The sequence below is a fragment of the Rousettus aegyptiacus genome, unplaced genomic scaffold (assembly GCF_014176215.1).
Source record: "Rousettus aegyptiacus isolate mRouAeg1 unplaced genomic scaffold, mRouAeg1.p scaffold_m13_p_6, whole genome shotgun sequence".
NCBI classification, from domain to species: Eukaryota; Metazoa; Chordata; class Mammalia; order Chiroptera; family Pteropodidae; genus Rousettus; species Rousettus aegyptiacus.
Genome location: NW_023416309.1, coordinates 54,194,144 through 54,220,482, shown reverse-complemented (window position 1 = coordinate 54,220,482; position 26,339 = coordinate 54,194,144). Strand labels below are relative to the sequence as shown.

At 49.5% G+C, this 26,339-nt stretch overlaps 1 protein-coding gene across 15 annotated transcripts in view; it reads left to right on the top strand.

Annotated features, from left to right (window-relative positions):
* The window catches only part of FGFR2 (fibroblast growth factor receptor 2), a 97,905-nt gene that overhangs the window by 35,790 nt on the left and 35,776 nt on the right, over positions 1-26,339 (top strand). For all 15 annotated transcript variants that reach the window (XM_016149100.2, XM_016149102.2, XM_016149095.2 and 12 more), the window contains 3 exons: positions 768-937; positions 11,429-11,552; positions 26,019-26,209. In XM_016149100.2, the coding sequence (XP_016004586.2) occupies positions 768-937; positions 11,429-11,552; positions 26,019-26,209 (485 nt within the window). The remainder of the gene's footprint in view (positions 1-767; positions 938-11,428; positions 11,553-26,018; positions 26,210-26,339) is intronic.

Below are 26,339 nucleotides of genomic sequence, written 5' to 3'. Positions count from 1 at the left end.
GATGAAACGTCCGTCATGTGGCAACTTTGAAAACCTCTTTTCTTGAGTTTAAAAAAATCACTTGTACCTGTGACTTTGAGGGCCGTTTAGAGGGCACAACTTTTCATAACATTTTATTGGTAGCCTTCTGTTAGGTGCTTGGGAATGGTAGAATACGGCATTTACAACCACCACTGGAGAGGAGAAACCTTTTTCCATTTAAAAAATTAATATACATTCCGCGATATGGTTTGTTGATTGCCATAAAAGGTGCCGGGAAGGTAAACGATGCCTCCTCCCAGGATGATAAGTTATACTATTGATGATCCTTTAACGTAAAGCTCCGATGGATAAGTTAGTATGGCTTGTTCTTACTAGTGTGTGTGTGTGTGTGATCGTTTCATAGGCACGGTGATCTCAAATGATACATTTTGGGGCAACCCAGCTGCTGTTGTCAAATGTGTCGTCTCGGTGTGTGTAAAGTGGCATTTTAAAACACGACGCAACATAAATTTAAATTCTGGCACTAAGAACAAGGGAGGGAACGCCCACAAACACTCCCCGCCCCCCGTTAATAGACACAAACTAACAAGCACTTCATCTCCAGGGACCTTCTGCTGGGCCAGCTGGCTTAGACTTTGGAACAGGTTTTCGTGATGTAAATATCACCCGGAGGTTTTGAAGCCGTCACGTCGTTCACGTGCAACATAAAACGCGCTTACCTGCGAGGAGTTTAATGACGGAGGCAAAGCTCTCTAACCACGGCCCAATGTCCTTTTCCAAAACAGGGGCGCCGTACTGGACCAACACAGAGAAGATGGAGAAGCGTTTGCACGCCGTGCCTGCAGCCAACACCGTCAAGTTCCGCTGCCCGGCCGGGGGCCATCCAACGCCCACCATGAGGTGGCTGAAAAACGGCAAGGAATTTAAACAGGAGCATCGCATCGGAGGGTACAAGGTAGAATGAATGCTTTTGAAACAGTCTGTGGTCTTAACGTTTTTTTTTTTATTGATTTGTTTCGTAAGTCGTCAGAAGTTAGCAGGGACTAGAAGGAATTAAAAGAAAAAAAAATCAGTAATTAGGATAAGGGATCATTTCCCTGTTTGCTATTTTAAGAAAAGCTACTCCGGACTTTTGTGTGTCATTTTAAAGTACAATCCCCATTTGCATTTTTTTTTTTTTTTTTTTTTTATATGAAGCGAGTTTAATAACAGAAGGGGTCGAAAGTTGAGAGTCTGTTTTCTATATGCTTTATAGTCTGTAAAACGAGAACTGGAGCCGAATTCAAGAGGCGTAAGCACAGTTGCTTTATTTGAGAGGGATCGTCTGAATGGCGGGTGGACATGGGCTAGGGACAGGAGAAGGGAGCACTTCGCCCGGAGAGGGGGCGCTGTGCAGATGGCAGAGGCGGCCTCTCCGACCTTCACCTTCAAGGATTCCGTGGAGCCCATTGCTGACTGTGCTGAATGAAGCGCAGTCTCACCGCTCGTGGGCGGCCGAAACTGACAGCCATCTCCCCGAAGACGCCTGTCGATGCCCATCCAGGCCTGGGCTCTAACATTCAGCCCATGTGGATTGAGCATCCTCTGTGGCAGGCACCATCCCAGGCTCTGAGCAAAGCACAGGTCCGGCTCACAGGGGCTCCTCATCCAGCAGGGGAGGCCGACGTGGAAGAAATCAGAGGCGCGTGGTGTTCCGTAGATGAGCAGGGAGAGGGGATGTGGTTGGTTCCTTGGGAGACTAAGGATAAAGGATCAGGAGAGGATTCTGGGCTGAGTTTGAAGGAAGGGCGTCTCGGAGACAGAGATGGAATCTCCAAATGGTTTAGTGTGGAAAAGGAGAACTTGAAGGATTTAGGTACGAGGAAGACTTTGGGGACCTACCTCATCATGAAATTCTTTGGTGCATTTGGAACATGAACGGGCATATTAGTTTCCTATTGCTGTGTGGCAAATTACTCCAGGACGAGGTAGCATTAAACAATGTTTATTATCTCACTTTCCGTGGTCAGGACCGTGACTGGGGTTTCAGCAAAGGCGGGGTTCTCATCTGCAGGATCAGGTCAGGTTTGCCTCCAGACTCACCTCTCAGGTTGTTGGACTGAGGGCCTCAGTTGCTCACCGGCCGGTGGCTGGAAGCCACCCCCGGTTCCTTGCCGCGTGGGCCTCTCCCTATGGCATCTGGCTTCCTGAGCGTGAGCAGACAAGAGCCGGGGAGAGAGTGTGAGGAAGACAGAAGCCACAGCCTTTTGTGACCTAATCCTGGAAGTGCCTCCCACCGCTTTTGCTGTTTTCCGTTATGAAGCAGGTCACAAGGGGAGGAGGTGACCCACGGGCATGACCGTTAGGAGACATGGGGACCACAAGGAGCCCCCTGAGGAATGGAGCAGGTGCAGTGGGCAGCTAGAGGATGCTTCAGCCCCGACCACAGGTCTTCGCAAACCAGGCAGGAGAAGCTTTCTTGGTGGCAGCGGGGAGAGACCCAGAGGGACTCCTTTGGCGTGCCTCTCACCTGGGTTTAACTCAGCTGACATCACTTCAGGCGGCACGCCAGCCCCTGCCCCATCACTGTAGTGCCTCAGTGGGCCTTCTCCCCATCCAGGTGCCCCGGGGCCCTTTCCTGAAACACCACACGCAGATAGCTGCTCATCTTGAAAGAATCGTTTTCTTCTGAAAAAATATTTTCGACTTTTGTTTCCAACATTAGAAAGTTAGTATCTAGAAGCCGAAACCCAGAGGATGGTGAGGGAAAGCCTGTGAGCGAATTTCTGAGAGCAGCGTCAGGTAGTTTATGCGTGAAGCAGGTGGGAGGCACATCTGCTGGAAGGCGGGGCGCTTTCAAGCCGGGGGGGTTGGCACAGTGCAGCTGCCGCCCCGCGGCTCCCCGTCGGTGGAAGCAGGAGGGGGACTTGTCTTTCTGTTCTTCGCTCAGTCCTTAGACAGACCAGGTGCAATGAGGTCGGAAGGTTGGCTCCTCCCCTCGCCCCGCCCCCAAAGAATGACTAGCCGAAGGAGGAATTAAAGTGCAGGAACGGTGGCCCCTACGAGCATCCTCACCACCGCATGCTCTCGGAACAGATAATGAATGCAGCCCCGATGATTTATTGAAATACATCTTAAGTAGGAGAACGAGGGTTCAAAATCCTGGTGGTTAACTCATTTCCTCCCTTAAGACAGCCCTGGAAATAAGTACAAAGGGCCGATGAGCCTCCAGAAACTCCTGGTCTCAAAATACATAGGACCAGCCTCATGATTATGGGTAAGGAGCTTTTTGCAAATCTGAATTAGTGATTGCGAATAAGCCAGAAGACGGAGGGTGCCTAATGAGAAGATGCTGCTTGATTTTTAACAGGTGCAGTTCGGTTCTAATTACTGAGGGCTGCGTTCTGCTAAATGAAGGGCGCCGGTGCTCCGAAAGCATTGCGAGGACCTGTCACGCATACCGTCAGCCTGTCCTCGTGGGCGCACCGAAGACCACAGTGTTCCTGTGGTTTCGCGTTTGAGCCGTGTCTGGAATGCAGGAGGAATGGAATTTGAGTGCAGGAGACACACATCTAAAGCATATTTTGCTTAAGACAGAAGGGCCAAGAGGGGAGAGTACTGTACTTTGGGGACGTGGCGTGCTAGCTGGCAGTGACGAGGGTCTGTTTCTTGCCTGGCGGGGCTTTTTCTGTGGAGATGAGGCTGTGGCCATGGGCCTGAGTGGCCCGGGCGGTGGCGAGTCATCCCGTCCAATGCAAAGGTCTCAGGCTGGATGCAGTAAGGGGTTTCCACAGCAGCGGTGGCATTAGATGTTCAGTGTGGGGACATACCGGACACTCTTGGAAATTTCATTGAGCCCTAGAGGCTTCTGGAACTTGAAAGGGCAAGACGGAGACCTCTCTTCTTCTGGGCAGTTGTAGTTACCCAGAGTATAAGCCACTCTAATGATGCATAAGACCCACGGCAGGTGCCCAGGTCATGAAGTCAGTGGGGGTCAAAGGGACTGGCACCCTCCCGCAGGCCTCCTGCGCTGGCCCACGCTCCCTGGCCGGGGCCACCTCCCGGGGCCTCGGCCTGGTCCCCGGTGGTGCATTTTCCCTCTGACACTTCTTTATTATCTACATAAGCTTCTTTCCTACATAAACTTTTAAAGAACCACGCTTCTGCACATTCAACCTGAGGGAACTATACTGTACGATCTGTGATTCTATTCCTCAGCGCTCCCTCAAAATGAGGGAGACCTAATGGACATGCAGAGGGCCTGTCATCTAAATGACCACTTCCCCGACTATGACACCTTTTTTTTTTTTTTTTTTAACACAGAAGCCAAGTGTCAAGTTTTCCAAGATGTATTTTTCCAGAAAGCAAGACCCGAGAGTTTCTGCAGACAGACGTGTTATTTCTTTGCTTTTTTTCCCCCCTTCCGTACATCTCATTCTGTAAACCGTGGCGGGACTCCTGTGGCCCAGTGGTCTGTCTGGCCCTTTCTACCTGTTTACGCGTCGGGCACCTTGGCCTTCATCCATCGCGTTGCAGCCTGTTTTGAAGTGGTGCGCACATGTGGCCAGTGAAGGGAGAAGGGAACACGGAAAACCCAAACAAAATCAAAGAGAATTATGGAATGGGACAGAAAGCTCATTTTAATTAAAATGACCAATAGAGCTGTTTGGGATTCTGCAGTTCAGGCTCATTTATCAAAGAACTCACGCTGAGCCATCCTTCGGTGATTAAGAGTCAAATTATTGTTTTTCTTAGCATGTGGGCAAAGGCTCGTTGAACAGTATTAATTTATTTAGAATGATAAAGCTTGAAGCATAACTATATCTCCCTAATTGTGCTGGTGCCTGGGCTCGACAGTGGGCGGGTCGTTCTTGTTCTCTGTGGGTCAGGTCACCTTAAAATGAGCCGATTGGATAGATCATCTTGAATGTCCAGTTCCTTCCAGCTCCAAAAACTGATTTCGTGGCGTAACCATAAGGCAGCATCAACCATTTCTCGTCCTAAGCAACAGCGCAGATCTTATAAAAGAGGTTGCCTTTATAGCTAGATATTTCATAGGGCTCCGAACAGTTATTACGATTTAATACAGAAAGGCAAGAGGATGGCTGGGATAATTAATGGACTCCCTCGATTCCCAGCTCATTCTTAGGTCATGACTTAGGCATGCAGGGGAAGCGTGTTCTCCAAAACCATCTTTCATGCCGCTCGCTAACTGCATAAGAACCGGTAGAGATCACAGGATGGAGCGTCCTGTGGAACTGGCCGACGAGCCCACAGCTCCAGGCATCCTGGTTCCCGTGAAGCAAACAGCTCAGCAGAGCGAAGCGTCATAGCACCGGGACCGTTGGTTTCCAAGTATATTTTAGATTTAAGAAATGACCGCATAAAAAAACTGTTCTTTTATAATCATAACAAAACAGGTTTGGATGGGTAGGTTAGTTAGATTTACATTCGCTAGGTCACTTGTGTCATTTTAAAGACTTGATTCGATGTTATGCTTAACTGCAAAGTATGCTTATTTGGAAATATCACTAGTAAGGTCCTCGTGCATATTTTTGTGTTTCGTTGGGCTTTTTCTCAGCCAAGACATTTCAGCTTTAATCCCAGATCAAGCAGCCTGCGATGAGGAAGCAGGTGTGTGCTGGTATCAGCCAATGTGTCTTGGCTGCTCACCTGTGTCTTGACTGCGTCAGGTGCCTCCTGTGTACCTTGCCCTCGGTCCCACTGTTATTTTGCCTCTTTTTGAGATGAGGTGAGTCACGTGGCTCCTAGGTGGTGGAGCTGCCATTTGGACTCAGGTGGTTTTGCTCCATATTCATGCTCTCATTAAGCTGTTTTCTTCAAATGCGGGTCTGTGTTTTATGAGGACACTATTATGATAAATGAGAAACACAGATAGTCATGGCTTCAGGTGGCCCAAGGTGTGCTGTTGAGAGCAAAGTTGAGGATATTTTTAATTATGGGAGAATACACATAGCTTAAAATGTGTCATATGTTTTTAAAACTTGATCATCACCCCAGACGTAAACCGTCTCCGTTAAGCCATAACTCCTCATTCTTTCTCCCCCCGGCCCTGAAAACCACCAACCTGCTTTCTGTCTCTCTAAGTTCTGTCTCCGTTCTGGGTATCTTACAGGGAATCATTGGATGTTTGTCCTCTCGTATCTGGCTTATTTCATGTAATAGGTTCAGGGTTCATCCAGGTTGTCGTGTGAATCAGAGCTCCATTCCTTTTTATGGCTGAGTAATATTCCACCCTATGGCTAGACCACGTCGTGTGATCCATTCATCTGCTGATGGACACTTGGGTTGTTTCCACCTTTGGGCCCTGGTGAATGACGCAGCTGTGAACCTCGATTCACAAGCATCCGTCCTGAGTCCCTGCTTTCAGTCCCTTTGCGTTTGTACCTAGGAGTGGGATTGCTGGGTCATACGGTAATTCTGTGGCAAGCTTTCTGAGGAAGGTCTTGATTTTTGAAGAGTTAAATTCAAAAGGCAACGGACGCCCTGCTGGCCCTTTCCGAGCACCTGAGAACAGGCATCTAGGAGGGCAGCCTTGCATTTGGAGTTCACTTCCTGCCTCCTCTGGAGAGATCCCTCCACTGTTAACCAGGTGGAGGGAAGAGTTCCCGCCCCTGCCTAGAGAACCTCGCCCGGCCCCGTTCTCTCTGCACCTCCGGAGAAACGGACCATGTGGCGTTTAAGCATGAAACAGGTGTTGCCTCTGCATCTGTGTGGGCATGAGCAGCAGTAAGCGTCCGAGCCCTTGACACCTGCGAGTTCAGGCCGTGCACACACATCCACGAGGGGGACGGCTTGGCGTCCGCCAGGAGCCTGCCGAAGGTTGGGGTCTGGCGTGGGATGATAAGATTTTATGCATCCGAACGACAGCTGGTCTCTGTTGAATCGCAGTTCCCGCGGCACCTTGACGAAGACCAGGGTTAAAGGCGTTGCTGTCTTTCTGGGTAAATCGGGCCGTGGTGCCGGTGCAAGGAAGACTTGGCAGGATTTATTCACACGTGGACACAGCATTCATCAACTTGGCACAGAGTGAAACTTTCCGTCCAGCTTCTGCATGTTTATTTCACTGGTTATCGAACACCTGGGTATTTGGAAATGTCTGGATTTTTTTTTGCAATGGGGAAACCAAACATCCAGGTTATAGCCTCGGTCTTTGACCTTTTTTACCTTTCACATAGCTGTTTTGATGTCCCAAAGGAAATCTACATGCCAGGTTGTCACCTGAAGGTAGCTAGGGGTTTAACGTGCACCTTGGAAGATTTAGGTAACAGAGGAATTCCACAAAAACCTGTTTGGGCCACCTTTTGCCTTTGTGATGACAGAGTGTGGAATGTTTGTGGAATCCAGTGTTTGTATCACAAGTAAGAGTGTTTGGGCCATTAGCTTCTCTCTGTTTTGTTTCAGTCCAGAAGTGTTATTTTTAAGTCTTCAGTGAGCATAGTTTTGAAGGCTCATGCTCTCATTCTGCTTCTTGGCAGATGAAAAATAATGATGAATTCCACAAAGATTTGGCGATGGGCGGGAGTGAAAAGGGAATCGCTCGTGCGTCCGTCGGTGCAGGGCTCTCTCCCCCTGGCTCTCGCGGTCGGCCCGTCAGTGACGAGTGCCTTGGTTCTGCAGCAGATCAGCCGGTGCCGAGGGGAGGCCCAGGGAGCTGGTTTATTTCACATCTTTCTTGTGTGTGTGTGTGTGTGTGTGTGCGCGCGCGTGCGATTTCTGTTTAAGTCTGAAAAGTGAAAATGAGCAAAAAGTAAACATTTATAATCCCATCACTCCATTATAGGAAATATATTGCGAACAACCTAGTACATTTTCTTTCTGATTTTAGCAGTGTTTATACAGATATGCTTACGGATTCAGGCCTGTATGCATCTGTAGGGTGGCGCGCGCGCGCGCGTGTGTGTGTGTGTATTTTTTTTTACAAATTGACATTATGAATATACATATTGGTATTCAGCCTCCTTTTATCAGTAACGATTAGTGATACCTCGCCAGGTCCGAACATAGGAATACCGCATTCTTTTTGATGACTGTATGCTATTCTGCTGGAATGAATTGCACACATCAGTTTATATAAGATAAGCTGTACGTTATCAACGACTCTCTCAATGGGTTGCTGTTTTTCTGCTGTTACAAATAGTGCTTGAGGCAACAATCTTGTTTGCTTGCCTTGAACTCATCCTGCTCTTTTCTGTGTAGGCTTGATTTCTAGAAGTGGAATTAACTGGGCCAAAAAAAAAAAGAAATACGCTTTGCTAATTTTAATAGTCACTGTGGAATTATTCTATGTTCCTATTCTCTACTTGAGTTTCTCTTTCCCACTACCCTCACCACATACTCGGTGACATCTGTCTTTCTAATTTTTGTTAATCAGCTGGTGAATAACACTGTCTCATTATTGTTTTGATTGGCATTTCCCTGATCCTTAATGAGGTTAAACGTCTTTTCATATGTTTATTGGGTCTTTACATCGCTTTTTCTGTGAAAGCATAGGTGGTTTATTTGCATTCGACCTAACTGGTAGAAAAACTAGCGCTAGAAAGCTGAGGAATTTAGAAAAACATGTCGAAGAGGACATCTTACATTTTTTTTGGAAGCGTGGTTTCTTTTCGTTTACACTAAATCGTGGTATGGAAACAGAATGTTTAAAAAAAAAAAAAAAATCAACACCAAAATCTTCGTGCCTGTCTTCCCAACCTTTACAGAGTTACTGTTTGTAGTCTCTTAGCTTGTCATCGAGCAACCACTGTTCATGACAGGACACAGAAGTGTCACACCGTCCCACTGTCGGTGGCTTCTGAGGGCATCCGTTTGAAAAGTGCCACAGCTCATAAAATTTGGTGGTGGGTATGTCAAGGAATCGAATGCGAGAGCCTTGATATGAGAGAATAAATATGAGCAGCCCCGCACGGGGCAGGATCGATTGCGTTCCAAGGTCTCTGGCAGGGCAGAAACAGCTTGTTTGGTAAATGTGTTTCTCATTGTGAAAGCGTTTTATAAATGTGGACTTACTGATATTTGTAGTGCATCTCCGGGAAGTGGCTGTCCGGGAGCACGTGCCCCTGCAGAGGGATCGAACGTGGATCGCCACAGGGCCAGCGAGGGCCTTGACTGACCGTAGGCCCTACGGTCGAACATGGCAGTGGTAGGCCGAGCCGCCTCTGCCAAGATTTCGTCAGCGTCGTGGGCACAGCGGAGGGTGCCTTCCCTGTCACTTAGCTTCAGCTCCGTTTGGAGTACTCCGTGTGTCAGATCTGGATGCAGGCACGAGAAAGACATTGACAGTTGGGATGGGGTCCAGAGACAGGCACTAGCCGTGATTAAGGGCTTATGGGCATGACATCTGAGTAGGGGCTCAAAGAACTGAATATTTACAGCAGGGCTAAATGCTGGATTACAGGGCTCGATGATGTTAGAGACCCGTGGCTTCATCCCTAAGTCACCCTCCACGTGACTGATTCCTCAGGGGCCAGGAGAGTCCCATTCCTGATACTCCCCCCGCCCCAGAGAGAGCGTGGGGATAGAGAGGCTCTCATCGCGGGCCCACTTGCCTCCAGTTAAATCAGGGAGCTAGTACAACTCCAGGGCAGTACCCGGGATTCAGAGAATTTTAATTGCACTAGAAAAATTGGCACCCACATCAATCTTCTCCTTCAGAATACTCCTTCTGTATGTTCTGCACAGAATACTCCTTCTATACTCTTCTACACATTCTCCCTCCTGAGAGGAGACCTAACCTCTTGTTTCGGGTTCTCCTATAAGTCTGTGGCCCTGCCAAGGGCAGGGAGTGAGTCTCCTGCAATGTGGAGTATAGACTTTCTCCATTATAGGTCTGATGCCTTCAGATTCATTTCACTTCTGGGCATTCCACCTGTGACAGAATGAACAGCTGTCATCAGCTCCATGACAGGAGACCCCGGAGCAACCTCCATGGTTATACAGGGGGCGTCGGTGGCAGGCAGCAGCTAAAGTACGGCGACCGTCTGCCCAGAACTCGGTCTTGATTCACTGCTTGTCCTCTCGCTAAGAGGAGTCCAGCCCTCACCCCCGCGATCCTCCGCGAGGCTGTCAGTGACGAGCACGCGATCCCGTTCCTGAGCCTGGCGTCAGTCAGTGCAGTTGGCCGCAGTGGCTCGCGGGGGGCCGAATGCCCGACGTGAAGTGCCGTGCTGTGGCCTGCCCTTCCGGTCTCCCACCCCTGCCGCCACCGCTCTTCAGAGGGGACAGCTGCGCTGTCCTCGCCTTTTCATCGTGCGGCACTCAGAAGATGACTCTCTCCTGCTCTAGTTTAGTTCCTTGACTCACTCGTGTGCTTGCAAAGGCTCTGCCGGTATTATCGGTTTTTACGTGATTAAGGCAAACACCCTTGGAGTGCTCGGGGGGGGGGGGCGGTCATTCAGAAGGTCAGTTGAAATTCCTGAAATGATAGTTAAAATGAGTAGTCCCTGGCTTTGTTTTTTTTTCTTACCATTTCTCCCAGAGCGCCTTGTCCAAAATACCCCTAAAGAATGATCGAAATACTAAAGCCTTGACCCCAAATGCAGAAGGTGAAATCCGCATTTGGTCCTAGTAAGGAAAAGCCATGCTTGCTTGACAATTCGAGTCTATTAAAATATTTTAAAAGCAAGGTGGGATCATTAGAGTCTGGCCTGTTTGCATGTTGACAGAACGTGGGTGGGACTCATAATAACTTATATCCACACGTGCCGCTTACCTTTGGAAAGTCTCGAGGAGTTGGTAAGCAGGTGGATGGCCACCCAAAGGCCATGTTTGGAGTTCTGAGCATCTCTCTCAGAAACGTGCAGCATCTGTTCAGCTGGCGAGAGGTGGGAAGCGTGTACCTACATCTCCAGCTGAAACTTCTCGGACTTCCAGCCAGCCTCTGAGGGCCGTGGGGAGAGAGAGGAGAGGCTTCTAAACCTGAAAGCTTCCAGAACAGTATCAGCACCTGCCTCGTGGGCTCCTTGGGAGAAGGAGCGTAGCTGAGGCAGGAAGGGCTGCTCAGAGAAGTGCTGGGCATACAGTAAGTGCTCGTGAGCGTTGGCCCTGGATGGCTCCTTGGCGCCGTGGGGGCTGAGGGTTCACCCTGGATGAGCAGCCTGGTGGCTCACCTTCCCTAAGTGCCGATGCTGTGCCAGGGTTCAAGTTCCCTGGCCACTCGGCCGCTCTGGGATGAACCCTCAAACCTGTGACAGTAATAGACTCACTCCACATACTCTTCGGTATCGGAACATGGCAGTATCTATTGGCTGAACATTCACTGTGAAGACAAGTTGTTTCTGCCATCATTCTGAGTACTTACTATGAGGAAAATTTAGAATTCAGCTGATTCTTCTCTTTTCTACCTTCCTTAGCTCACGCAACTCCTTTTTAAATCAAGAAGGCAAGGTACCTGGTAGTCTGTGCCATGATCGTGAAGTAACCACCTCCACTTTGATCTTTTCAGGTACGGAACCAGCACTGGAGCCTTATCATGGAAAGCGTGGTCCCATCCGACAAAGGAAATTACACCTGCGTGGTAGAGAATGACTACGGCTCCATCAATCACACGTACCACCTGGATGTCGTCGGTAAGTTTGCTTCTCCCGGAGTGGCAGCTGCCCATCAGCCTGCTGCAGCGGGACTCGCTTGAAATCGCAAGTTCGATGTCTGTCCACAGAAGCTATTCCTTTGAAAAGAGAGCCGTGTATATGGGCTTATAAGTACCTTTTAATCAAAGTGCTATTTTAATTATCTCAAGACCGCGTAGCTTGTTTTTTTAGAAACAGACATACCTTCCTGCCTTGCCTATTATGATGGGTTTCATCGTAACTGATAAACAGTGTTTCTCCATCTCGTTGGAGGATTGATAACATATGGGAACTCCATGGAGGATATGTCTCATTGTAACAGGGATGCTGGACTAAGACCTTTTTTTGTAGAAGCCATTTTTTCTCTGTGTTGTCCTCTGTCTGGACTCTCAATATTGCCACCTGTCTTTGAGTCCTTGCTGTGGGTTACCCCGTCTGCCCTTCTGCACCTGCAACTCCCTGACTCCTCCTAAGGTCTCAACTCAGCGCACCTGGATTCGTTTTGCCCTAGTGTGACCCTTTGTATTTCCGCCTACCCACTGGGTGTCTATAAACAAGGCTTTCCTCCATTTCTTCTGATGCATGTGTCCCTAGTATTATTAGTTCACATGTGGACATTTCTTCTCCTTCAATAGAATATAAACTCTTTAGAGAGAGAGACCCCAAGGTATTCGAATGGCTCAGAGCGCCATTAAAAAAACTTTCCAAGGGCTGGATTAACCAGATTACATAGACTTGTTTAATTGAAGTTTTAGGTTAACTGAAAATTAAACAGAAACCCATTTTGATTTTCTACCAAGTGGAAGTAAATTAAATCCATAAGAAACTCTGCCTGAGAAAGCATGATATAGTCTTTATTTCCATTTGTGCGTAAATATTCAGTGGAATAAGTAAGTATTTGTAACATTTTGTTTCTGTTATTTAGAAGTCTTCAGGTGAAATTTGATGGGTTTTTGTGTAATGTAGGTCCTATGGATGTTCATAAGAGACTGAGTTTTAGAGTCCTCTTTTCTTACAGATATTTATGGAATGTTTCTTAGTGGGAATTACTGTGTACAGATATTTTACAAGACGAACACGAAGATAAGTAACCCTCAAATATGAGAAGAAAATGGTTAACATTTATTTTGGCATCAGTGTGCTATAAATCCATTGATCAAAGAGCACACGACTTGGACTTCGGGCCTCATGTATCCCGAATTTGACATGAAAGCGTTTCTATTTGAGGAAAGAAGAAATTGGAGGCCAAAAGTTCTAAATACCTAATTCTGAAAATAAGTCATTTATTGTGGGAATAAAGTAACTGGGCTTATAGCAGTTTGGGGGGAACATGGCTTCGCGTAGGTCCACCAGTCATCCATTAAGGTCGGTTGGGGCGATTCCAGGGATCAGAAGACACATCTTGGCCACTGCGGCCAGGGGCTCTTGCTCATGGCAGGTTTGAGGTTGGGTTGTTATGTAAAGCATTCAAAAGCCCCTCACCCCTTCTCCCCTTTGAGCTGTCTGGCAGCTCCTCTCTGCGAAGCCCTGAAATCCCTTAGAGTTTAGGCTCGGATTTGAGCTGGGCTGCTGAATAATGGGATTCTGCTGTCTAATGTTAATCCCCCTGGCAGTCGGTCTTGTTGAAAAGAGCATATGATTCACTGGTGTAATGTAGAGGGAGCGTCGAGTGTATGGAGTAATGCAGAGAAAGGCCTGATTATGTCACAAATCTGGGAGCTTGCCCAGCTAAGCGTGGGCCAATAATGACACAATGCTGGTTGGGAATATCCGTTAAAGCTCAGCCCTAATAATTTTCCAAGTCTTGGACCTTCTTTATAAATAGAAGCCAGAAGTCAGCGAAGTATAAGACATTTTCAGGAAAGATGGAGGTGTGAAATACTCTCATCTTTGCTCAAAACCCTGGTAATTGCTTTGAGCAGCACTAATAAAATAAGAATCGAGTCAGTTAAAGAGTCCTGTGTAGACTGACTTACAGGGCTGGCAGACAGTCATTCCGAACATCTCAGCGAGTGGAGGCCAAAGGGATTCGGGCTCGAACAATGAATTTCTGGTGGCCCACACGTTCAAGTTTAATCTATCGCCGCATGATCCCAGCTTCCCAGTTTCATCACAGAAAATCAGAGTGTACCAGTGAACGCAGAGCCCTGTCCTCGTTTGCCTTCTCCGAGGTTCTATCTTTGTTGCTACGATACGTAGATCTGTGGTCCAGATATTACGAAGCATCCACACAGGCGAGATCGTTTCATCGAAAGTCTTGCCTGGGCAGGCTTTCCCGTGAGCACTTTAACGTCAGCGCCGTGCCATTTAAGTGACAGCCTTGTGTTCCGGAATCAAATGTCATTGTCGCGTGCGAGGGGCATGCTTTCGTGGACGGCAGCCCTTAAAGGAGCCTTGCTTGAGCCTCATTAAAATCGACACCGTTATTTTTCAGTCGTTCACTCGCGAGGGGAAATGAGCGTGCAGCTCCATGTTTTAGTAGTTGAGTGCTGGCCCTGGGAGGTGGTAGGTTTTGGCCCCAGTTCCTCAGTGAATGAGGCCGAAGGACTGGATTAAGAAGCTGCAACGCAGGATAAGTCATTTAACGGTGGTTTCACGATTTTCGCGTCTGAAAAGGAAGGAATTGAAACTCACTTGTGTTAGAAAAAGGGGGAGCCTAGCATTGTGGAGAGAGCAGGCAGGTTTGTCAGCCCACATGCCGGGTCACTGAGCGAACTGGGACGGTTGCTGGCTTCTCTGAGCCTCTGTTTTCTCATCAGTACAACTGGAACGTGGATACGTACTCGTTCCTACGATGAGCAAGTCACGTTCCCTGGGGCTGCTGTAACGAATGATCACAAGCGGGGTGGCCGCTAACAACGGGAATGTTTTCTGTCTCCGTTCTGGAAGCCAGGAGTCTGAAGTCAAGGTGGAAGCAGGGTTGGCCCCTCCTGGAGACCCCGAGGGAGAGTCCATTTGACGCCTCTCTCCCAGCTTCTGCCGGCTGTCCTCAGTCCTTGGCTTGGAGACGCCTCACTCCGGCGTCTGCTTCCGTCTTCCCGTGGCCTTCCTCCCTGCATACGCCTCAAATCCGCCTCCATCTTTCTCTTACAAGGATTACCTGCATCGGATTTGGGGCACCCCCTAAATTTAGAATGAACAGATCTCGAGGTCCTTAATTACAATCACTTTCTCAGGTTAGGATACAGGCGTATTTGTTCGGGGGGCCACAGTTCACCCCACGGCCAGGGTTACGAGTAATCACTTGGGTGAATGATGAAAACACCCACCTGGCACATGGGTGACCAGCAAAAAAAGCTGACGTCCTTCCTTCCAAACCTGGGTGCTTCTGAGAGTTAGAGGGCATCTTCTTAGACTCAATCTGAAGTTTATTAAGCAAACCGGATGTCACGTGGGGACCAGCGGAAGTGGCCAGCGGCTGCCGTCCACGTGCCCTGCCGAGGTTGCCGCCTTTGGTTGATGCTGCCGTCAAGGCCGTCCCGGTAGTGACTCGGTTGCTGGACCTGCAGAAGAGGATCGAGGACCTTGAGGGCCCCAAGGTCATGGAGTTGGCCTCTGTCTCCACCTCTCACCCCATTTACAGTTGGGGACATCCGGGTTCCGGGGTAGGGTGGAGGTGGGGATGTACGTGATTTGCTAAGGACTTAAAGGAACTCCAGAGCTGGGGCCTTCATCGGGGGCTTCCCAAATCCTAGATTCACACGGTGCGCCCCAGGCCGCTGTCTCTGCGTCCCGATGACGGGTATGGACCGGCATGGCGGCTGCAGCGAGGCGCCAAAGGGGTCTGCTGTTACCCCACCGCGTGTTCAGCCCTTTGTTGCAAAAAACAAACAGACAAACAAACAAAAAAACCAAGAACGTGAGACAGATGTGGGAGAGAGAAAAGTATTCGAAAGGCTAGTTGCTCCTTTTTATGTATCTAGAATCTTCGGCTTTGAATTACGAACTTTTTCTCTCTCGGGGGCGTCCAGTTCTGCATTCCCAGAGAACCTTGGGTCTTTTTACCTGGCATGGGTTATTTCGGGGGCCACAGTTCAGTGGAGGTGGAAACGGTGCCTACTCCTCTACCAATCTGACTTTCCAGGAATTTGTTCTCCCCTGGGACAAGAACTGTAAGTGGCAGACGTGTCTGTTAGGGGCCAGGCATCCCTCGGGCTGTGTGGAGATCGCTCAGGCCTCCTCAGCAGCCCCGACTTGCTCGGCACAGACCGGATTGGTGCTGTCGAATAGCCCTTGACATCGATCTGCTGTAACTGGCCCCGGGCATGACAGGACGTGGCCCGAAAGCACGAAGGAATTCGTCTGGCTGCTGACTCCCCGCCCCAGGTGTGTGTCGGCAGGAATGAAGCCTTTCATGCCAGTCGCTGACTGATAAGGCCGACTGCGGGGTTGATACCTGGCACTGAGCTTTTGGCCGCCTGTCCCCAGCGAGAGAAGGAGAAATTGCATGAATTTTGCTTACTGCTTGGGGCAGCCTCCATCCTGGGGAGATAGTCTCCTGTGTGGTCCCGGAGCAGAAGGAAGGGGACGGAGGCAAGTTGGAGCCCCTCCAGGGTGAATTTTGGACTTTGGAACAAAGTAGCGTTTAAGCAAATGAAGAAGGTGGCCTTAATTAAAGAGTCGGTTGGTTTATTTCCGAAGCTGTCAAAATTGGGGTCATTCTCGCTCACTTCCCCTTACAGAAGACCCCTCTCTGTGCTGGTTTGTGTCACACGGTGGCTTCTGGACAAAGCCTTGGTTTCTCTGCATGATGAGGGGTGACCGGTAGGTAGCGTTCCACTACGCACTGCCGTGTGTCCGGAGATTTTAACACGCTGAACACCTGGCTCACAATCCGAGTGCTGTGCCTCGGCGGCACAGAGCCCCGTGGGGTTCTGACCTCGAAGCGTCCTGACCGAGGGGCTCCTGGCCAGGCCTCGTTTGATTTTCCGTCTTCGCAGTCTCGCGGTCGAATAGCTCCTTTCCGTTTCTTGCTCCTAAGTGCCAGAACGGGTGTTTCTCCTGGTGCTGGTCCTGTGCGCGGGCTCCAGGGTCGTGAAATCCGGCCGCAGGGAGGCAGAAAGCCCCTCCGCGGAAAGCAGGTCGAGGCGCCATGCCGGGTCACGGGTCACCGCGGAAGCCTTTGTCAACGGGCGTGTTTGGCCAGCGTGGAACCGTGGACCTGGAGCCGGGGCTGAGTGGGGAGCGAGGTCTCGTCGCTGTGTTCGTGCTCCAGCACCCACGTCTCCCTTTTCCTCTGAGCCACCACCCCCTCCTCCGCCCTCCGGGGTCTCCCCTCCATGTGTGAGCAGTGCCGGGGGCTCTGGCGGGGGTCACGTGGGAGACGGTTCCAATTCTGGCCCCGTCCTCTGCCAGCTCCGTGGTCTCGCACATCGGGGAAGCTCCGAGACCCCGGGCTCTCGTCTGGAAAGCAGGGGCGACTCGTCGGAGCGCGTTCTGGAGGGCGAGGAAACAGTGGCACCGTGTGGTTGTCGCTGCTCTCGTTAGCCGGCCCCAGACGTCCTCGAGGCCTTGTCCCCAGGCTGAGACGCGTCCGCTCCGCCCAGCCCTGGTCAACGGAGGGGGCCGGTCCTCTCCTTCCTTCCACAGGTTTCAAAACTTCGTGGGCGGCTACCGTTTAATGAGCTTTCGGTTGCTACAGGGCGGCTTTTCATACCTGTTCACCACAGGGATTCCAGGGGGGCAGACGCTGGTCATCGGGCGGCTGCGTCACCCCCAATGCGCTGGCCAGACGTACATGCTCTCTCGTGGGACCGCCAGCCCCCGGGCTGGCGCAGGCACACGCCAGCGTGGAGGGGGCATGTCAGAAGTCTGCAGTATCAGCACTTCGGCCCTGTTCTTTGCGAGCCGTCCGTTGCCCTCTGCCCCATGGTTGAGGAATGAAGCCTTATTGATTGCTTTAGGTTCCGGCAGGGGGCCCGGCTGAGGTGGCGGGGCAGAGGCTAACATTTGATCGCTTGTCTGATCTTTGACATTGAGTCTACGGTGTGGGCAAAGAGGATGCGGAAGTGTTAATAGGCAAGTTAATGTCTTAGAGTGTCTTGTATGTAGAGGGGCGATTCGCGGTACCCGGAGATAATGCGGGGGACAGGGGACGGAGAAAGCCGCTGCCGTCGGAGCGTGGGCAAGTAAACTCAGTGCGAAGATAGAAATGAATGCCCGATGGCAGTCACGGTGCCCCGTAACGAGCCACAGCTCAGCGAGCTTTCTGTCAGTGTGTGCTGAACGGAATTAATAGGAAAATAGTTTAACGAGTTACTTAGGTTCGGAGTTTTGTGGTTCTTAACATTATTGCCAATTCCAAAGCGAGACTTCTTCGGCGTTTCCCTCTAAACTCATTTCTGCAGCTTCGGTTAACGGTCACCTTTGCAAAGCAAAAGACCCCACGTGGGATGTATCATGCTCACTCCTGTTAAGACGTGAGTGCGCGAACACCGTCATCGGCTTCCCTGTCGGAATGATTCATCCCCCGGAGCACTTCGATGGAGTCTCCCCCCACCCCGCCCCTGTTAGAACATCCACTGCTGTAGTCACAGCCTTTATATCTGGTTTAATTTCGTAGTCAGGGAGACGGCAGGGCAGAAATATCCTAATGCTGTCGTAGGGATATAGCGCCAACTTAGAGGGCACGCGGGTCGGGAAGGTGGCCTCTGTCATCTTCCCCATAGTGAGGAGAAATGCCGGTGGGAGGCGGGGAAGACTCAGAGGCGGGAGGGGTCTTGGTGTTGCTATGGGGAAATTTTTCCGTTTCTCCTGAGAAGGGAGAGACGAGGGGAGAAAACAGAGCAGAGCCCTGTGGTAGGAATTATCTCTGTTTATTGTATTGTGATGATTAATTCTCTATCTGTGGAGCAGCCTGTACTTGGCCTTGACGATGACGTATGTGACAGTTACTTGAATCAGACAGGGGCTTCGCCTTCTTGGAGCTCTCATGTCACAGCACAAGAGACCCCAAACTACCACAGTGAGAAGGAAGGTGCCCGGAACTTGATAGACCTACTCTTTCTTTCCCTTCCCCTCCCCTCCCTCCCTTCCCCTCTCCCCCTTTCCCTCCCTCCGTCTCTCCCTCCCTCTCTCCATCCCTCCCTCCCTCCCCTTTAATAGGATTCCCTCAAACAAGGCCTGTAGGAATTCCAGCCATGCCCAACAAGGGCCCAGATCGACAGGTCAGATCAGGCCCCAGACACCATCCCCATCATAGCAGGATGAAAGTGTCCTCTGCCAGACAGGCATCCTGGAGACAGTGTTATTCTGGAAGTTTTCCTTTATTTGGAAAAGTCCTCATTTACTGGGTTCAATATATATTCTGGCCTGAGACCGAAAGGTGAAGGATTCAGCCCTTTAAATTTTACATTTCGGTCAAAAGAAATAGAACCCCTCCGTGTATGAAAACATCACTGAATGTTTAGCAGGGCATGAGCTTGGCTATGGGCTGGCTTGTGGCATTCTATCAACTTGGACAGTGAGAAGAGACGTAGATTGCAGATTGGAGCCTTTTGTGAGGTGGGCGACGATTCTGAATCTTCTCTTTAGATGATGCTTCTAGCTGGGAATATCTAGATTCACTTAGTTGCAGCGTCTGAGTTTGCCTCTGAGAAAACAAATGAGCTTTTATTGTTACAGCTTCTCATGTGGTTGGAACCAAAGGGAGGCATTTTTTGTTGTTGTTGTTTGCTCAGATGGGCTGAATGCTTTTGCTTCTGCGTGAACCACCCCAGCAGCAAAATAAAACATCTGCGAGATTAGCGTGATAGATTTTTCTAGACTGCCTCCAGAAGTGAGGCTGTTTAACAGCGAAAGTTGATGGAACCTGTCAGCGTTTCTACGTGGCCATCTCTCCATCGCGATCTACTTCATTCTTGTTAGTGGCCCCTGTGCCCGTCCGTCATGGATATAGTATAATTTAGTCATTCCTCTGTTGTACAGCTTTCATTTTCCAATTACAAAGAGGCTACAGTGACAAGCTTAATACATACCTATTTGCTGGGCATCTAGGTGAATATATTTCTAGGATAAATTTCTAGAGGGGGACTAACCGGGTCCCATTTTCTATAGATGTCAGCGAAACATTTTCAATCTAAAGAGTTTCTTTCCGAGGCTACTGTCTTTAGGGACACCCCAGTAGTTTGGTTTTTAGCCTTTTTTGCAAATCGTTTGAGAGAAGATACTCCTAATTCGGAGTTCAGCCTTTGTAACAAAAGGGTGTGTTTGATTCCTGGACCTTTTTTTTTTTTTTTTTAACCTTTCCAGTATATTCTTTCCATGAAGGACACTCATTTATGCAGACACCAGCTGATAGCCTTGCATTCCTGGAAGATGTCGCGCCCCCCGTGCTGAGCCCTGGGACGGAGCTCCCCAGCATGACCGCCCTCAGCTGTGTTTACCCCATCGCCTGGGGTGGGGAGCCTGGCGGGGAGACTGACGTCTGAGTTTTACATCAGTGAAAACCAAGCACAGCGTAGGGAGGGACCTTGTGCAGAGCCTTTATGTCGGGAGAGAGAAGAGCTCTCACTTACTAAACTTGGGCAAGATAAATATACTTAACTAACTGGGAAGGCAGGGCTTCCGTGACCCTAGTTATACATCTCATTTACTCTGTGATATTGTCACCTTTGCCATGGCTCCCTTTTTTTAATACGTACTACATAAAAAAATATACATATTATGAAATGTAGCATTTTAGCCATTTTCGAGTGTGCTGGTTCAGTGGCATTCGGTACAGTCTAGTCACATGGTTGCGTGACTGTCACTACTGTCCATCCCAGATGAAGTTTGCATCGTCCTGAAGCCATCCATGTCTCCTTTTCACAAAAGGAGAGGCTTTTTTCGAACCTAAGTTTAGCATAACGTTGTGGTCACCAAAGAGTCTTCAGTTCCGGTTCAACTTTTTGAGGGCGCAGAGCTCAGGGTATCGCCAACAGTCGGGGTGTAAATAGCACACAGCCCTGCTCCTGTAATTCGCCCAAGGAGACCTAAATTGACACGCAGCCAGTGGAAGCCACTCAACCCCCAGCCGAGTAATAGTCTGCGACATTAATTAGGGAAGGCACTTTGCTTCCACCTGCCTTGGTCTTCCTGGGCCGCCCGGCCTCGGCCGGCCCTTAACTCTGCTTCTCCACCTCATCGAGCAAGCACAAAGGAGTTAGTCGTGTTTTGCTTCTAGCATTTCACATGGCGCAGCCTCCGAAAGTCACTGAGGGACTTCCGCGCTGGAGGGGAGGCCCTTTGGCTCGCCCCAAACAAGCTCGTTCCGCAGACTTTGCGCTCTCTGCCGAGAAACAGATATGTTTTGGAAAAAGCCGGGTTCCCAGCTCAGTTCCACGAGACTTTCCAGAATCATAGGTCCAGGCAGGGGGAAAAGAAGGCTAAGCCTCGGACGGTGAAAGAGCAGCAGACTAGTCACCTTCAACAAAAATGTGTTTTCTCCCTAAAAGATAGATAGATAGATAGATAGATTAGATAGATAGATTGATTGATTAGATAGATAGATAGATAGATAGATTAGATAGATAGATCGATAGATCGATAGATCGATCAATCGATCCAGGGTCCCAGCATCCCAGTCCATTTGTCTGTTCTAGAAGATGACAAACCAACGTATCGATGGTGGGCGCTTTGACACTCTCGGAAAGTGTGTGTCCACTCCTCCTTCTTCTGCATCCTAACCGTACCTTTTTCTGCCTATGATTTTTGGGTCTGACCTCCTTTTGTGCCAGCCTCCAAGAGGCCGGAGAGAGCTTAAGGGAAAGCACGACCCAGAGCCCGGCTAGACCGAGCCCATCTGGCTTGAGTGCATTAGGCAGAGTCTCGCTTGACAAGGCAATGAACTCATTCTACTAATTGTCATTAGCGTGAGGTCTTTAGCAGGTTCTTGGGCTCCTCAAACTTCAGAGGGCTTTAATCGGCCTGCCCCTAATGACTGTGCCTCATGCTAACTGGTTTAGCGCAACAAAAGCAGCCACCGCCTACTCTTGAGAGAGAGAGAAAGAGAAAAAAAAGCGTGGATGGGCTTTTAAGAAAAAAAAAGAATTCTCGGTCGTTCTCACTTCTCCACATCTCAGTGTTCTTTCTCTATTCAGCCCCTTTAGAGTTGCTAAGAAACTGCCATTTTAGAGGAAGGGTAGTTAAAATTTGATTTTAATTTAAAGACAGGGCAGGCAGGGTTCTCTGTGCTCCTTATGTGACTGAGGTGCTCGAGGGCGGGACACTGGCTGTGACCAGGGCAGTACTGGCCGCTCGGTGTGATGTGAGCCTCTTGGTGTTTGCTGCCAGAGGCAGTAGCTTTGACATGGTGCCTTGTGGCGAGCACTGCTTCGCTTTTGGGGGAGAAATCCATAGAAGGACCTGTGTGTGCTGGGCAGGCGGCCGCTCCGGGCTTGAGTGATTTATAGGTGTCACTTAAGAACCTGGTTCTCCTGCTGATCCTGGGGACGTGTAGTTACCGAGCCAGCAGATGTGGGGCCTCTCTGCTCCGCGGACGTTTTTTATGGCCTTCGCAGAAGTCGTAGATCTCTCATGAGCAAACATATCATTACGTCCAGAGGAGGACTGGCATGCGATAAAGTTTCAGTGGTCAATTAAGAAAGAGTTATTGTTTGTCACTCAGGTATTCTCTCTCTCTCTCTCCAATTAACTTCTTGGAATGAAGCAGACTCTTTTCTTCCCACCGTCCTGCATGGCTTCCAGCTTCGGGGAGAAAGTCGGTCTCGGTAGTCAGACTCTGGGCAGCTGGGCCTTCTGCCTCGGTAAAGTAGACTCATCTGGAGCACTTGACAAGGGGGGGAGAGAGAGAGAGAAAGCCGGGAGAGAATATTTTTTACAGCACTTCAGTCTGTGTTCCCTACGCATTTATTCGGTGGAACCTCATTCCAGCAGTGCAGCCAGCTGTCCCGTCGGCAGCGACCGCGCCCTTTGGGCGGCTTCCCATTCTGTCTTAATTTGGAATTCACACTGGGACCTTCGAGTGCTGATTTTAAAGGTTCCCAGCCCCTTCGAGGCCCACGCACACTGTACATCTGCAGCCTGCTGAACTCAGAGTGTGTACTTTTAAAATTGCAGTGAACGCACAGGTGAGATGCTCATCAGCTTTGCCGTTCCCCATGTATTTATCTCCTTTAAAAAGAAAAAATCTGTTTTGTGTAATGTCAGAGCGTTCAACATGTTGCAAGAGAATCTTGCCTAAAACTCAAGTCCTTTCTGGTGGAGAAGATGTGATTTCTGTTATCGCGTAGGAGAATAGGAGATGAGCAAGCTCTGGGCTTTATTCTCATCCGGAGATAATTCTCTGACTGATTCTTTTTCTATTAGCTTGCTGCCCAAAGCGTGGCAAACCCGAGGGGTTCGCTCTGCCCAGGGCCCGGTGAGGTTCTTGGGGAGCACGTGAGCCGTTGCCAGGGTCTTCGTGCCCACCATCACGGCCCCGTTCCCCCTGGGCCCCGCCTCAGGGGCCACCGGCTCTTCCCGTCTTTGCAGGACCTGCCACCCAGCCTCCTCCCCCGGCCGCACCCCGCTTTCACCCCAGGTTTTCAGAAGTCAGCACGGGAGCTCAGGCGCTGTCATCCCCTACAACTGATCCCCGTTCTCGGGGGCCTGGTGGACACCCAGGAAGAGTGACCACTGGAGGATTTGAGGAGAGGAGGGCCACGCTTTGCAGGTGCCGGCATCCGGGACCCTTTCCAGGATGTTTCAGGCTTCGTTTGCTGACTCGTTTCAGGGCAGAGAGTAGGGTTGGGAAGGAAATCAAAGCCTGATGTGGAGAAACGAAACATGAGGCCTACTGACTTTTTAAAAACATTTTAAATAACATTCTCTAAGGTTTCATTTTATACCGAAGGCAGCTGTAATAAGTTTTGGAAGATGGTGTAAGGTTTCGATTACGGAGCGATCCGCCTGCAGTTTCTGTACCAAACGTGAGAAAGGGCCGAGGGGGAATGGAGTGGTTAAGAGGTTATTTTGTATAAGGTGAGAAAATTTGAAAGGATGAATTCGAGACTGCGAGCAGGTGACATTTGGTGGGCCGTAATTTGCCAATGCAGTAACATTGTGACCTATTGCGAAGTTTTGTTTGTTTGTTTGTTTGTTTTTTAATAGTCTGATCACAATGGAATAACTTAATAACTAACTGGGGCTCCAGCAGCCCATTGACCACAAGTAGAACAAGACTGCAGTCCTGCAGTGGGCCCTGCCAGGGTTGCCCAGTGTCTAAATTCCCCGCTGGAGGCCGTCTGAAAGTGCCCATTGTGTGAGGGGCATTGTGATTTGGTATCATGTGCACAATGTTTGCTTGTGGAAAGATTTATTGGAAACAAGTACGTTTAAGAAAGAGAACGTGGTTCGAAACTCAGTCGATCTGGCTCGTGACATTTCAGATTTTAGAGTACCTTTGTTTCTAAGAATAAATATTTAGGCCCACTGTAAATATTTATCTTCGAGCACACAAACGGGCGTGCAAAACTTGAAAAGCGAGCCAGGGGACGAATTGACACCAAAAATTCGCTTTTCTAGGGGATGGACTAAACCACCTCAAGGTTTGATAGGTTCAAAGAGGCGTATTTAGTGAGCACGGCTGTCAGTATCCAGCCCAGAGGACGGCTTCCCTGGCACTGTTACGTCTCTCGGGAGCGGGAGAGTGTGTGAGGACTTAACTGTGTTCTCACATGGATGGTTCTAGCCGGGACCACCCCTGCCAGCGTTAAGCAGGTCCCTGTGGCGTCCAGCTGGCTGTCAGGTCTGACCAGGAGGTCAGCCACAGCGTGAGGGTTTCTTGATGATATTTGAAGGAGCTGACCCCAGCTTTGAGATTTTTCTGCCCACAGAAACCAGAAGGCTTCACTTCTGCGTCCTTTGCTCAGCCTATCTGGGTATAATATATTGGGGCAAATGAATGACTTCTTTGGAGGCTCTAGAATGCTTATCTTTTTAATGTGAAAATGTGGGTGTCTGTGATATGATGGGAGATTCTGGAATGAAATGGGCTCAGAGTAACCACTAGCACTTTTTCTGACTCTTTTTTTTTTTTTAAAGTTTTTAAAGACCAGCAACAGGCTTATGCAGTAAAATCAATTTGCACATGGGCTGGCTCTTGTCCAGCAAATTCCACTCAACGATATTTTAATCTGAAAGGCTCACATGTAGAAAGGCTTGGATATCTATCCCTCGAATGTGGCGGTCCCAGCCCCAGTGCGTGGGGTTGCCGCGGAGCTGTGGGAGACGTCATCTGTGTGTGGGCCGTTTGGGATTTCCTCATTTCCCTCGGCCGTATTTTAAGCTGGAGGTTAAAGGCGGCAGGACCCACTGTGTGGGGAGGGTGACAGGGAGGACGGTCTGGTACATGCAGGCCTGTGGGGACGCCGTGCTATTGGTGAATGGAAGGATGATTGGATGTGTGTGGATCTTGACCGAGCTGCCATGTAGGAAGGTTCCAGTTAGCTTGTCATTATAGCGCCATGTGGACAAGGTCGCACAGCAGGCTGCTCTGTCACTTGATCCCTGAGGACCCTCGTGCGTAGTTACTTAACACACCTTGATGCGGTCGCCCCTTCGAGATTTCTGCAGAGACCACCTCTAAACTGGAGAGGAACCTTTCAGGCACGAGGCAGGAGAGGGTATCCTTTGTCGAGAACTTTTTCCCTAGAGAGAGAGGCAAGGCAAATGGCGGCGGGAAGTCATTGGTAGCCTGCCTGGTACAGGGCCTCCTTTAAGGCTGTCTGAAATGTCATCAGGATTTGGGAACTGGTGTCTCTTTATGTTTCTTTCACTGTCACATCTGAACAAGCCAAGGGATGTTTACTTGTGCAGCGAGCACACAGTGGCAGTTAATATTTATCAAGGAAACAAATGGGCGGATTAAAAATGAGCGAATGGAGTGAATTCCACGGTAAAGAGATAAAACCATTGTTCATTCAGTCCGTTGATAACTTTGGTCTTTGAAGCTTTTAGTTTATTTTCTTTTAAAAACAAGGAATGAAAGTCTTTTCAGAGCATCTAAGAAACGTATTGGGAGACACTGTGTGTAGGAGTCATTTTTGGTATTCGGGGTGACCATAAAGTTGGTCTTGTCACTTGCCTATGATGTCGAGCTTATGGTCAAGGTGAATTTCAGTATCACCCCAAGTGGAATTAAGTGAAGAGTTGCCCATCTCCCTGCCATTTGTCTTGCAGTTCGTCAAAATAAAATCTTTTCCCTTGCTCATTAGGTGGCCATGGACGACCAATAACTTGAGATACGATAAGTTTTGTTTCCAGTTTTCTAAATCAGTATCCTTTTTATGAGGGCCGTGCACCAACAGTCTGCTTTGAAGTCGTTTTTGTTCTCCATTGGGTGGCGTGTTATTTCAAAGAAGTCAGCCAGCAGACTCGAGACCTTTTTGGCTAGAGTTCACAAACAGCCTTCTGGACGACACAACTTATGTATCTGTCTCTCCCCCTCCCACCCCCACTGCCCCGTTCTATCCTTCTCTCCACCAGAGAGGTCGCCACACCGGCCTATCCTCCAAGCTGGACTGCCCGCCAACGCCTCCACCGTGGTCGGGGGCGACGTGGAGTTTGTCTGCAAAGTTTACAGCGATGCTCAGCCCCACATCCAGTGGATCAAACACGTGGAGAAGAATGGCAGTAAATATGGGCCCGACGGGCTGCCCTATCTCAAGGTTCTGAAGGTGAGGACTTTCTGGATCTGAAGGCACCCCCGACTCTGGTCTCCTTAATGGGTTTGGCCACAGGTCCTGTTGAATTTGGGAGAAGATGATTCTCTTATTTGATTGGCCAGTACAGAGCGTGTTCGGGAAT